Raw genomic sequence first — 13,720 nt, forward strand, 5'->3', positions numbered from 1 at the left:
CTTAAACATAAATCAGTGGTTTGGGGACCCTGTAAATTTGTCATACATGTTATGAAAGTCTTCAACTTAAACCTGAGCGATGTTGATTGCACACAGTCATGAAAGGTAGGAGCTATTCACCTGATGCATGCATACAAAGCGAATTTCTGATTTATTGAGCTGGCATGTGGTCACATTTGACAGGAAGAAAAATCTGTACGCATGGCACACAAATCACACAGTATGATATAACAGGAAACATCTACTAAAATCGAAATAAAAAAAAGAGGAAATGTAAAGCTCCGCAGTTTCTCAGCTTACGTCGGATTCTGACAAAGGCGCCGTCGGGTTTGCGAAAAAGGTCACTTGAGCACAAGTAGTTTCAAGTAAAAGTAGGAAATCAGTGAGGTCTACTAAATCCTGACAGATAATGGCATAGCATAGCTCAGAAGATATATTATTTTAAATGTGAGCCGAGGTGCGACGGTAAACAAGACTGAGATGAGTCACGAGCAAACGGCCAAAGTCTTGTTGCATTGTGGTCACACCTCACGGGCGGACACGCTGCTTGACTAGGTAGATGAAATTAAACCTTCCAGATTCTGTCTTCCTAATGTTGTTTTGGACGTTATGTGGATTAGAAGGCACAGCAGTTGCTAACATCAGTGAATCAAGAAAAAAAAAAAAGAACTTTGGTTATTTTGCTATTAATGCATTGATACATTTGCGTCCAGTTGGAACAATTGAAATATCCTAAGTTGCACAAAAAACAAACTTATGGAGGACATGAGCAGAAATACAAGTGCACACACAACGGCCAGCTTGCGCATCACAAAATGAATATTCCCTTTTAGCCCGAGAACTCTTAACTCCATAACAAATACTTGCCACCATTGTTGAAAATTAAAACACGTAGCTTTTTTTTTTTTTATATCCCACAATTGACTGACCACTACTATTCCAAGAGATACTTATTTTGGTCGAATACGGCGGTTTTCAAGTGAGGGACGCGACTTTACTTCACGGGTTAAAGAAACATCTGCTAAAATCAATTTGGCTATGTTGAAGGAAAATAGAGGGATTTTTTCGAGGGATTAATTTACAGGGACATAAAAACAAATTCAATACAACTCTGTTACGTAACGAATTTATGCAGTAATGTTACCCCGATTAGCTACTGTTTTATTAATACTCACTCAAAGTCCTATGAAGTGATTCTCACCGTCCCACACTTTGAAACCCCCCCCCAAGGGCAAAGGCCATATTACGACTGGCACAAAAACATATTATAATATAACAATTATAGCCCAAAAATGTGTTTTCTCTCTGGTTAAACATCATAACAATACTGGCGAACGATAGGAGAAGCTAACGATGACGAGGCCAGATGAGACTAAGCGGCAGTAACAACGCTAGCACGAGAAAACGCGACGATAACATGTCCAATTGTAACACTGAAATACGTGGCTAGAGATGGCCGAGATAGTTCAAGCTGCAGTAACTAAGGTATTCGGTCAGGTTAAAAAAAAAAAAAAAAAAAAAAAAAGAAATCCGGACTTGCTTCCTGAGAACTGCAAGGCAAACATCAATTCCCAAAAAGGCATGCACGGACCTCTTGTGCATAATTGTATCGGGTGGATGATGAACTGGAAAAACTGTAAAAATTCTTTTGAGGATGTTGCAGCGAGCTCGACGGGGCCGTTAACCCATCTTGGGTGGTGGAGAGACAAAATCTGGGTTGTACGCCGGCTGATTCAGGTAGTCTATTTGGGCTGCTGGGGCATTGGGCTGGGGCTGTACGGGGGACTGCATAGGGGGCTGCCCAGGGGGCTGCAGAGGGTAAGACGGCTGGCCGGGGGTGAAGGCAGCCTGGCTGTAAGGCATCGGGTTGGGAGGGTAGGCCGGGCCGACTGGACACAGGAACGTACAGAAACATACAGCAAGTTAGTGACAGATTACATCAAGTATGACACTTTTGGGGGCTCAACGGAGGTCTAATTTCAATCGAAAGATCTTTTCTGTCCATTGAGCACGCGTGATCAATGCAAGCACACGGACCAATTCCCCGGGGGTCCGACTTTTATCCATTCATTGGCATGTCTACGTCTTTCATGGCGGCACCCCTGCTAGGCTGTGATGTATTTCATCCCATCATTTAACCAGAAAAAAATATATTTTGCCTTGGAGTTAACCGGCTAACCGTTATCTTACATTCTAACTAATGACTAACTAGGTTATGAGAACATCTGTAATTGGATGATTCAAATTTCACACTCACTGGCTTCTACATATGTTGGCGGCGGTCCCGGTGTGTAATGCTGTCCTGGGGGAGGGATAGCGGGCATGGGATGTGGCGGGTATCCCTGAGGTGGCATGGGCTGGCCATATCCCGTCTGCACCGGTACAGGCTGGTACGCTGGATAAGGGGCCGCCGGGTAGGCTTGTGGTTGCCCGGGCGACATTGTGGGTTGCTGGGGGTAATGCTGGGGGGTGTTAGTCACGACGGTGGTGTGAGTGGAAGTTGCGATTACCGCTGTGAGGGAAGGACAGAAAGAAAAGACTCATTTCCAAAACAATGAAGACACAGAATAGTTAAGGACACAACAATCCCACTTTTTACATTGACTTTAAATAACTCCAAATATGAGATGAAAATTCTCTCTCTGCATAAAATTTGAAAAGGAAAATGGGTGTGTAAATTGATACCCACTCCAAGGCCTTCATGACCACTTCCTGTAAATGTGCTGGAATGGTCCTGAATGCTTCTCATGTGGTTGCCGTGGAGACTATGAGTCATCCACACGTGCACAGACAAAGACACAGTAGGTGGAGCTCTAACATTCTTGCTGTACTTTAACCAATCACTCGCTTGCTCTGGGGGCAAACTATGTGCAGCTGAGAGGAAGTCAGAGTGGGGCGGGAGTGAATTTTCTTGATGTCGTTACTTGTTCCATTTTTTTTACCCAAAGTGATGACACATCAATTCTAACAGAGGCTGGAAAAAGTGGGAATTTCCATTTTAGAAACACAAACTGCAATCATGTGGACGGTGGGCCAACAGACTGCACATGGCTCCCTTGATAGCGCAAGTATGACTCTGAGTCATCTATGACGTCACTTTGAATGGTTACACATTAGAAGATCAGTTGCAGGTTTTCACTAGTTCAAAATGAGTCTCGAATCCAGCTGCCGGAAATGACTTTGCCCAGGTGCACTGGTAAAGATCCGAATGGTCCAGAGAAAGGAATTTGACAATTTCAACAGCATTGGATGTTTGGCAATGACGGGGAGCGAGCACTTACGTTGCGGCTTACGGCACATCTTGTACAGGCAACAGCAGGGACACACACAGCAGCTGATGAGCACCACCACCACAAAGATGACACCACCGATCACGGAACCCAACATCGGGGTGGTGTGCATGAATGAATTATATTCACTAATAAGAGAGAAACAAAGAAGCAAAGACTGTATTATGGTGACAAAGCAGTGATCATAAAAAAAAAATGACAAAAAGTTGTACAATTTGTAGCAATGCCACCAGAGGACAATGCGATTGATTGTGAAACAGAAAAATGGAACAAAACCTATACAGTGGAATAGTTATTCACGAAGTTAATTGATTTCTGACACCATTTGTTACTCAAAACGTCCATAAATCAAGGTAATGTTGCCCATTGAAATGAATAGAAAGGTGACTAATCTGTTCCAGTCCCAAATTAGATTATATTTATCAACACCATATTTTTTACTCAGCATGTTAAAATGCAATGCAGAAAATGGTGAAATCAAACCCTTATAAAGATTCATGTTTTTAATTTTTTGGTTAATTTTGGCAAACCAATCTGCAGAAGCTTGTCTTTTTCTGCTTAAAAAAAAAAAAAATCAAAGTGTGATGTCACATTCTCACTTATATGATTGTTACATTTCTTTTTTGATTTTTGTATGATTTTTTTGATTGCAGTGCGTGCTTGTGCTGTGCACAGCACTTCCTGCTCACCTATGGCAACATTTCCTTTCGCAGTTTCCTTTTTTTTTTTTTTTTGAGAGCCATTCAGACTGTTTAGCAAAAGAAGTTCAACATGGCGACATGGTATCTACTTTCATGTTCATTCATAACAATGTGTCTGCTTCCTGCGTCCGTAGGTGGAACAATTTTGATGCGATACACCGGCATTAATCTTTCACAATTTAAACTGAAGAGAAACTATTTCTAACTGTAAATATTTTTTTTATTATTTTGAGCATAATCATGATTGTAAAAAAAAAAAAAGGACATTAATGAGAAAAGGTAATTTCATTGGATCTCATTACACAGAGGTTAACTTATATATACACACTTGTAAGCCATTTCTAAATATTACCTAAAAATTCCCTGTTGGTTTGAAAGGTTTTAAGGCGACACGAGTGAATCTAAATGTCATACACAGTGTCATTTGGTTAAGTTCATGGTGGGGGTGTGTATTACCATTCTTCTTGGCTATCCTCTGTAAATCGATGAAAGCTATCCCTACAGCACCGTTTGGAGAAGCAGTTACCACAGCAGAATCCTAGGTCACATTGTTCGTATGGCTCTTCCTCGCCATGTATGTTTCTGTAGGGCAGGCAGTCTTTATCGTTCGCTGTAACACATCAGAAGAAGAAAAAATAACACAAGAATAATGAGGAGTCTGTACGTCACTTATTGGGCTGGAAAATAATGTTCAAGCACTGATGCAAAGAGGAAAACTGCTTCCAAAGAATAGAAATGCTCCATCATCAATAGAAAGCATTTTTTTTTTGATAGCTCACCATGTCAATACGTACTTGAAAGATTATTTTGAAACTAATTCAGCCTGTACATAATTAAAACGATTTATTTCATCACGTGATATGGTAGTAGAAAGGTAGAAAAAAAAAAAGGGTTAAAATTTTCCGAACAGGGCTCACTGTATTGTATGTATGAGTTATTTTAAGTATACTTGACCATTTCGGTTTTAATAACGTGTCTGGGGGGCTACATTATATTAATAAGGAAGTGCTGAACATTAGTTATCAATATGAGGCAAGATTTTGAGTACAGATCCTGATAGGGGTACCTAATGTAATGGTCAGGGTGTGCGCTGTGTCTTATGAGTTTCTGTTCGGGGAAAACAAAACTGATTAGATCCCTGTCAGGCAAATCCGAACATATCGGGGACATTTATTGGAAACATTATTTCAATTCCATTCGCGGTGTTTTATTTAAGGTAGCTAACATAATGAACAAAGATCAGACTTTTCGAAAGGGGCTTCTCAAGTCGTTTTTACACAAAAATAGCACGGAGTCGAAAACAATTCGATTGTCAATTCATTGACTTCATTTACAAACTTACCCGATACGCAGGCGGCAAGAACGGCACATAATATGGCCAAGAGGACGACACCCGGGAGGCCTGACGCCATGTTTGCTCCTTGCAGATGTAGCACAGCCAGGATGGGGCACAACAGGAAGCGACGACCTCAAGATCGTCTATGAATACATACACCAGTACATGGCTGACTCCGCTGTACTTCCGCCATCATTTTCGGTAGCTTGATCGCCACCATACCAAAATGTCAAGGGCGGGGGGGCTTCCATTTATTCTTTTTATTCCTTTTTATTTTTAACTAATGTTCTTACTATTCTTAACATCTTCCATGTAAATGTCGGGCGGGGAGAATATGCAATTTGTAGTTTAATCGTGTGACGTCATTCGATCTTGAGACTTCCGCTCAGTGTTCCAGTTTTTTTTTAACGTACAAATTAAAACCAGTTAAATATTATAAAGTGCTCATTGATCCTAATAACGTGCGTGTTTGTTTAATGTTGTGAAAAGAAGGATGGGGAGTAACATTTGCAAGAATAGGGAGATCATCGTCCAAACTTCCATTTACACAGAATGTAAACAGCAGTCACCAAGTGTCATTCTAAAAGACATCTGCAGAGAGCAGCAAAACATTACTGAAAAAAAAACGCAAAACCTTTTGACAACACTGGGAAGAATTATCCAGAACAAAACTGCATGCAAATAATGATGTCTCCCGGTAGGACAGAGTTGAGCAACTTAAATGATGGAGGGGGTCCACAATCTTTCATCAGTGCTACTAGGGGCGCTACACACCTGCTGTCTGACAAAATGGCAATTTAAATATGGAAAATATGTATTAAAGATTTAGCCTTTAACAGACAAAAGTTTCAATAAAATACAAATAAATATTGTGACACCCCCCACACACAAACACACTCGTGCAAAGAGTTTGTAGTGCATTTTATGGATAATAAATGGACTTTACAGGAAACACAAGTCTTCTGTGCCTGGAATTATGTTCCTGGAAACTCTTGGTTGAAGAAAAAATTATATGACGACTATTGACGCCCAGTCACACGTGATGAGATCTCGCGAGATTTGTCAAGTAGGGCTTGCCCTCGAAGCGCTCTTATAACCAGCTGCACATCCGAGTCCTTCTCGTTCGTCCTCAGTGAAGGATAACGAAGCTGTCACATTTCAGGCTCTTTTATCTCTCGTGAACTTCACGCCGGCAACTCTTCGATTCGACTTAAAGAACAGACATTTTCATTTTGCCCAGCAAGGTGAGATTTGTTCATTCTTTTTCCTCCCCATCAACTCTTTACCGCCGCCATCACTCCTAGACCTGCTTGTAGCTTTATGGCTAATGGTTGCTTAAGACAAAGTCAGGTCAAACTAGTACCAGGATCGTGGACGCTCTTTCACCCATTTTCTTTTGTTCAACTTTACGTTACGTATCAATAGTATTTGTCGATGTGTAATAGAATCAACAAGCTGACAAAAAAAAATCTTTTGTAATACATCTAATACCAGGAAGTATATGAAGCCGACCGAAAGCTAGACTGCTGTTTTTGTAGCCTTCTCTCCATTTCTCTTGACTGTCAAGATTTTATAAACAATACAGATGGCACGTTTTATTAATTGAGACTGGTTTGACTACTGAATAAAAAAAATCACTATCATTAGTCCACATGTCAATTTCCTATTTGTTTCTTCTTCTTCAGAACTATCACCATGGATGTCATAGTGCGCCGCTGTCCATTCCTGGCCCGCGTACCCCAGGCCTTCATGCAGCAGCCCAGAAATTCACTGGTGGTTTACGCCCAGCGTTGCCCCATCATGATGGAGCTGGCCTCCAAACCCATGGCGCCGTCTCTGGCGCGGGCTCTCTGCTCGTCCACTTCTTATCGCCAGAGGGCTGAGAATAACACCACTGAAGGTATGATGATGATCAATTAGGTGACGTGATTATTATTATTGTGTGGAACTGGTTAATTAAAGTCTGCCCTTCATTACACTTTCAGGCACCCAACCGAAGGTGGAGGCCAAGCTGCCTGCAGGCCATTCGGCTGTGCCATCTGGTCAGGCCGTGGCCTCCAAATGCCCGTTCCTGGCTGCGGAGATGGGCCAAAAGAACAGCAGCGTGGTTCGCCAGGTCGGTATGGAGTTCCAAGAAGATGTTCAGGAAGTCCGCACTGTCCAGAAAGGTTAGTCATTTTGAGAATGACCTTGGAAGAAGGCTGTAGAAGAAACATGATGATAATCATCCTCCATGTGTTCATTTTCTTTTTCCAGAAGTGTCTCCTGATCAGCTGAAGCAGCCATCCTTAGCCAGCACCAGTGAAAGTCTCTTGAAGACCCTCCTTAAACAGCGTCCTAAGATGGTCTCCCACCTGCTACAGGACAATTTGCCAAGCAGCTGTAAGTGTGAGCTTTGCATTAGTAAACGTGTTACCGCACGGGGTAGCATTGCCGCATTCGAGCAAGTCCTCTTTTTCCCCAACAGTGTCCCGCTTCCATTACGACGGCTTTTTCGAAAAGAAGATCGAAGAGAAGAAAAGCGACCACACGTACCGTGTGTTCAAGACTGTGAACCGTCTGGCCAACGAGTTCCCCATGGCCGACGACTTCACGGGCTCCCTGGAGGAGAAGAGGGAGGTGTCGGTGTGGTGCAGCAACGACTACTTGGGAATGAGTCGACATCCTCGGGTAGTTCAATCAATCATGTGAGTTTGAACTCTTGTTGTCTCATCTTTCCTACTAAGACCATAGAGACGGGGTGTAATTTGAAAGTGACACCCGGTTACAATACCTCCATTGTTGATGTGGCCACGCTGGTCAAAAAACCAAAATGTTTTCAAAGTAATATGATCAATGAGAATTTGATTTGTTGCCTCCCTCCAGGGAAACACTACAAAAGCACGGCTCAGGGGCAGGAGGCACTCGGAACATCTCCGGCACCAGCAAGTTCCATGTGGAATTGGAAGAAGAGCTGGCTGACCTCCACAAAAAGGATGCGGCGCTACTCTTCACTTCCTGCTTTGTGGCCAATGACTCCACCCTGTTTACCCTGGCAAAGATGCTGCCAGGTTATTTTTCATCAACTTAATTCTCACTGTAAATCCTTTTTTTGTAATGACTCAATCGTGATCATTTGATTTGTCGCAGGTTGCGAGATCTACTCTGATGCAGGCAACCACGCATCGATGATTCAGGGAATTCGGAACAGCGGTGCCAAGAAGTTCATTTTCCGCCACAATGACGTGGCTCACCTCCGAGAGTTGCTGCTGAAAGGAGATCCCAGCAAGCCAAAGATTGTCGCATTTGAGACTGTCCACTCTATGGATGGTCAGTTGCAGATCATTCCTTTTTATTCGTTACAAAAAAAAAATAATGATAATAATAATAATATCGTGTAACCTTTGGCCCTTTTTTCCTCCTGGCAGGGGCTGTGTGTCCACTAGAGGAGATGTGTGATGTGGCCCACGAATTTGGCGCAATCACGTTTGTTGACGAGGTTCACGCCGTGGGTCTGTACGGCGCCAGGGGAGGTGGAATTGGAGATCGTGATGGGGTCATGGACAAGATGGATATCATCTCTGGGACACTGGGTCAGCATGACATGTCTACTTAGCACAAATTTTCTTCTAAATGCAAGACTGAACAAATATCCTTTCGTTCTGTTCGAGAGGAGACCTCGGTCGTGTCACCCAATATGTTTACGGGCTTAAAGCAGCTCCTCGTTGCTCTGCTGTTGCTAGGAGACCAGAGGCTTGAATTGCTCTTGTCATTGTCACTTCCATCTGTGCACTTTAACATAAACAACCTTTCTGGCGAGAGACCAGGAGCAAAAACTACCAAAATAAAATCTGTAATATGCTCTACTCAGCTAGATGGAAGTGCTTGGACACCAGTAGAGTCTTTATTACTTTTAAATAAGACCGCTTGTAATAATTCATTTCCAGTGGATAGTGTCTTTTTGCAATCTATAATGCTCGTCCTCTTCCAGGCAAAGCCTTCGGCTGTGTCGGCGGCTACATCGCCAGCACCGCCGCCCTGGTGGACACAGTCCGCTCGTACGCCGCCGGCTTCATCTTCACCACTTCTTTGCCGCCGATGTTGCTCTCTGGCGCCCGGCAGTCCATCCAGGTGCTCAAGGGCGAGGAGGGTCGCGCGCTGAGACGTAAGCACCAGCGCAACGTCAAGCTCCTCCGGCAGATGCTGATGGACGCTGGGCTGCCTGTGGTACACTGCCCAAGCCACATCATCCCAGTTCGGGTAAATTTAATGGACATGCCTTACGATTGGCAGATTTCAAAATTGAAACTGGAACTTAAGCCTTTTGCCCTACTTCTTAGGTGTCTAACGCTGAGAAGAACACAGAGGTGTGTGACCTCATGATGAGTCGCCACGATATCTACGTGCAGGCCATCAACTATCCCACTGTGGCCAAAGGGGATGAGCTTCTGCGCATTGCTCCAACACCTCACCACACCCCTGAGATGATGAAATACTTTGTCGGTAAGTTGGTTATGCAATTTCAACCCAAGGGATGTTGTAATGCAATGTTTGGTAACATCTACCTGCCTCTTTTTTTTTTTTTTTTCTTTTTTTTCCCCCCTCTTCGCAGAGAGGTTGGTGCACACATGGAAGGAGGCCGGCCTCGAGCTGAAGCCCCACTCTTCGGCCGAGTGCACCTTCTGCCAGCAGCCTCTGCACTTTGAGGTGATGAGCGAGAGAGAGAAGTCCTACTTCAACGGCCTCAGTCACCCGATCTCGGCTCGCGGGTAACCAGTCACCCCCAAAGCTGGCTCCAGACAACTCATACGTCGACGTCCTTTCTCTGTCGCATTATCTTTTATATGTCCTCTTAAACACTTTATTTAAAATACTCTATGATCAAATATATATATATATATATATACGTAATAAAATATAAGATGGAACATGTCTGTGGTCTGTGAATTCCTTAAGTGTCTCAAAGCAAAGAATGTTGACTCCAAAAAATAAATATATTTTTTGTATCTGGTTGAAAGTCAGTTTCAAAGTTTTATACCACATTTATATTTACACATCAGGGCAACAGATCACTCGGAAAAAGCATGTCCTGCTATGGATTTGCAATTCTTCTAAGACACAAGAAGCTAAGAATGCCAAATGACACATTTAATATGACAAATCAATTATGAAATGACGTCATCCATCCATTCTTCCATTATAGGCTATAATCAAGCCACCCACTTGTTTGGCACTGGTTTAGAGAACAAAGGTTGAACTTTTGCCTGGAGACATAACATGCAAATCTACAAAGTCAAACAGGAAAACGGGTGCCAGAGCAAACTATCGCCTGTGATTGATTGATAAAATGTCATTTTGATACAGTGTATGAGTTGCAAGCAAATGAATTGTGACATGTCACAATCCCATTAGGTGTTCTTTACGCTTTCAGTGGGCGCCACATGAATCTTTGTGTGTGACTAATGAGCCAGCGTTATCCACTGAAGCATGTTCGGGTTGCTGTGGGATTAAAAATCTTCTTTATCGAAATGGAACACGATGCTCAAAATGCTGGCACATTTTAGCATCAATACATAAACTGACATCATTTGACCACGTACTGTATTTTGAATAAATGACCTCATTTTAAAACAAGACATCTAATGTAATGAAAGATAATCACAAAGGCTTCTGAGTTTCTGGTTGTACACAAATACATTTGACTGAACCTACTAACCCGCTGTTGTGTGTGTGAAGTGACATAATTTTTGCTATGTTACATGACGCCCCCCAACCTAGATCCAAAAAAAAAAAAAAAAAAGGCTAAACAACAACATAAGGAAGATGGATGCACCGTGCAACACACACATGCACTCACACTAAAACTGGGTTAGATCGAATCATCAGGCTCACTTTCACACTCCTTTTTCAAAGGTAGCCTACTGTGAACATGGATGTGTGCATTACAAATAGGATGACATCATCAATTTGGGGGAAAAATGACATTTCTGGTCAGATTAATATAATCAAAGTGGCACAACTAAGGAAACAATGAAAACCAATGTAAGGTGACGTGTACACTGTACTAGTCAAGCTGGTTTGTGTTCTATTCAAAAGTCGCTTTGTTATTATTATTTTCTTTAATTCATCAGAGAATAATGAGTTGAGTTCAGAACGAAATTGTCAGAAAGCTATTATCGAAGATACACAAACATCAGCAGGTAGTATTTTTTTCACTCAACTCCCAGTGGGGCATCATACTATATCATTTATATAATACATGTCAAGTGAAAATGGTTCTTGCATTTACTGCCCATATTTTTATTTTCCTTCTAGAAAAAGGGAAGCATTTATTTATCAAACACGCATTAAATGATAAGTGCAATTCAGCATCTTATTGATAGCATCCTGAAGTGAAACTACAATCTATGCTTACCATCTTCACGGGTGCATTTCACAGTTGGTAATCCCTTTATTTTTGGACCACCTCTCCTAGTCGTCATGGTAACAAAAGTACAACGCAGTGGAAAATGGGGGCAAAGTGAGTCTGTATATGACAAAGGAGTGCCCCTTCAGAACAAGCTATTTTCAGCATGGGTGACTATTGTGCTATAATCGATGACGCTTGAGCTTTTTTGGCACAAGTGTGTATTAAAACACCTGGGAACTATTTTAAATAGTGAAAAAAATACAACATCCTTCACTGTCCTTCTTTTCGATTAAACAGTCTGAACGCCACAGTTTCATCGCGTGCAACTGTCCTTCCTGATTATAAGTTTGAGGCCTCCTGGAATGTGTCCACTTTAGGCACGCCGTCGTCTTCTGCTTTTCCCCTCAGCTTTGATCATATTTGTGTCCATAAAATGAGTCATTGTTTACAATGGCATTTACAATCTACGCTCTCGTGTAAAAACGTTGACCTTAGCTTTGCATGTGCTTACGGTTTACAAATGAGGAAATTACATCGTGACTGTTTTGTAAAGAAGCTCGGAGGGCAAGCGAGGTTGTATTACAGCCTGTGTTGCAAAAGGAAACAAGGAAAAGAAAAACACTCATGACACGCCTGGTTTTGTTGTACACGTAAAGAGTGGCATAGTAAAAAAAATAAAAATTCCCTCCGACGAAGCGTAATTAACACTTCCTGTAAAGTTCATAACAATTCCATCGTCTAACCGGTCGGGCGAGCATCATTCTCATGCTATTTCTATTTTTATCTTATCAACTATGGAAAGTATGCTATAATGTGCATGCACCTTCTTTTTTAAATTCATCTGACCTCTTTTCTAATATTAATAACATTGCTTTTGTTTTCATTTAAAAAAAAAAACACACATTGACTCAAAATGGAATCATATGGTGATGACAGGTAAGTGAATATTTTCCACTGGAACATTTTGGGGGCTCACTGAAAGGTTTTTTTTTTTGGTGTTGACAATCACACAAGATTGACCAGGCCTACTCTAATGTTAAGTCTGTTCTTCTAACAGCAATATACATCTCAAATGTTGGTCAAGCATTTCCCTTTACATTCTAACATTGCATACTGAATGGGCTTGTGAACGTGCAGGGCCCCCTGGAATTGGGCCACGGCATCAACCTTCGGCCCACCCCCACAGCAAGGCCTCCCTGGTACTTCTATCACAGCGTCCTTGCAGGTCCCTCATTGACATAAACTGGCAAATTTCCAGACTCCCCAGCTGGACATTCCTCCTCATCTCGATCTAGCCTTTCATGTCTTTGTTGTTTTGATCCACCCCGACAGGTTTAAGATTTTTTTTTTTTGGTCCATCACATTTGTTACTTTGAGACTGTATTGACTGAACAGTAAATAATTTGACAAATGTATTCCACACTAGTGTTGTTATGTGACCTTTGTTATTTATTTTGGTGTTGTAGCACGCAACCTTCACTCCAGTATCAAGGCTGTCAAACTTTGTCCACGCTTACTTGAATTCTTATCAGGAACAAGGATGTAGAGGAGGAAACATACCTTCGGTCTAAATGGATCAAGTCAAAAAGTCGTCTTACGGGATGGTTGGATACATTTCTTTCATCGATTCTTCTTGTTGACTTTCAGTAAAGAGGAAGTGAAATACATTTCTTCTTGTGAAAAGAAAAAAAAAGCAGTTTTAGTTTTGTAAAAAGGCTTTGTCGTTGCACAAAATGGTTTTTCATTACTAACCCAAGACTTTACATCAATTTTTTTATACAATTATCATGTTTTGACAATTAACCTGATTGATGTTTATTTTTATAGTAGAAGCATTGTGTTGTGCTTAGCTGCTGAAAAAAAAAAAAAAGGTTTGAGTTCCTTTGAGGTCTTTCTGATTCTGTCAGGCCCATTATTTCCTCATGGAACACATGGTTTGTTGTGTTGCTAAAAATAAAAACATTGTGAAGCAAAGAAAACTGTTGAATTATTTTTAAAGCTGCGG

General features: G+C 41.8%; 2 protein-coding genes across 2 annotated transcripts; one reads left to right on the forward strand and one right to left on the reverse strand.

The window, feature by feature from the left end:
- Positions 1–132: 132 nt before the first annotated feature.
- On the reverse strand, positions 133–11,738 carry LOC147049398 (uncharacterized). Its single transcript, XM_085924947.1, has 6 exons — positions 11,722–11,738; positions 5,334–5,470; positions 4,448–4,601; positions 3,282–3,418; positions 2,258–2,512; positions 133–1,889 (listed from the first exon to the last, which is right to left on the reverse strand). The coding sequence occupies exons 2-6, from the start codon at positions 5,401–5,403 to the stop codon at positions 1,681–1,683; spliced, it is 825 nt and encodes a 274-aa protein (XP_085781073.1). The 5' UTR covers positions 5,404–5,470; positions 11,722–11,738; the 3' UTR covers positions 133–1,680.
- Positions 6,390–10,323, forward strand: alas1 (aminolevulinate, delta-, synthase 1). The gene is made up of 11 exons (XM_085924935.1): positions 6,390–6,571; positions 7,013–7,227; positions 7,313–7,495; positions 7,584–7,709; positions 7,795–8,014; positions 8,193–8,377; positions 8,457–8,636; positions 8,735–8,899; positions 9,298–9,566; positions 9,647–9,809; positions 9,919–10,323. The coding sequence occupies exons 2-11, from the start codon at positions 7,023–7,025 to the stop codon at positions 10,077–10,079; spliced, it is 1,857 nt and encodes a 618-aa protein (XP_085781061.1). The 5' UTR covers positions 6,390–6,571; positions 7,013–7,022; the 3' UTR covers positions 10,080–10,323.
- Positions 11,739–13,720: the final 1,982 nt, after the last annotated feature.

Source organism: Syngnathus leptorhynchus, chromosome 11, assembly GCF_054491065.1.
Source record: "Syngnathus leptorhynchus isolate UIUO chromosome 11, UIUO_Slep, whole genome shotgun sequence".
NCBI classification, from domain to species: domain Eukaryota; kingdom Metazoa; phylum Chordata; class Actinopteri; order Syngnathiformes; family Syngnathidae; genus Syngnathus; species Syngnathus leptorhynchus.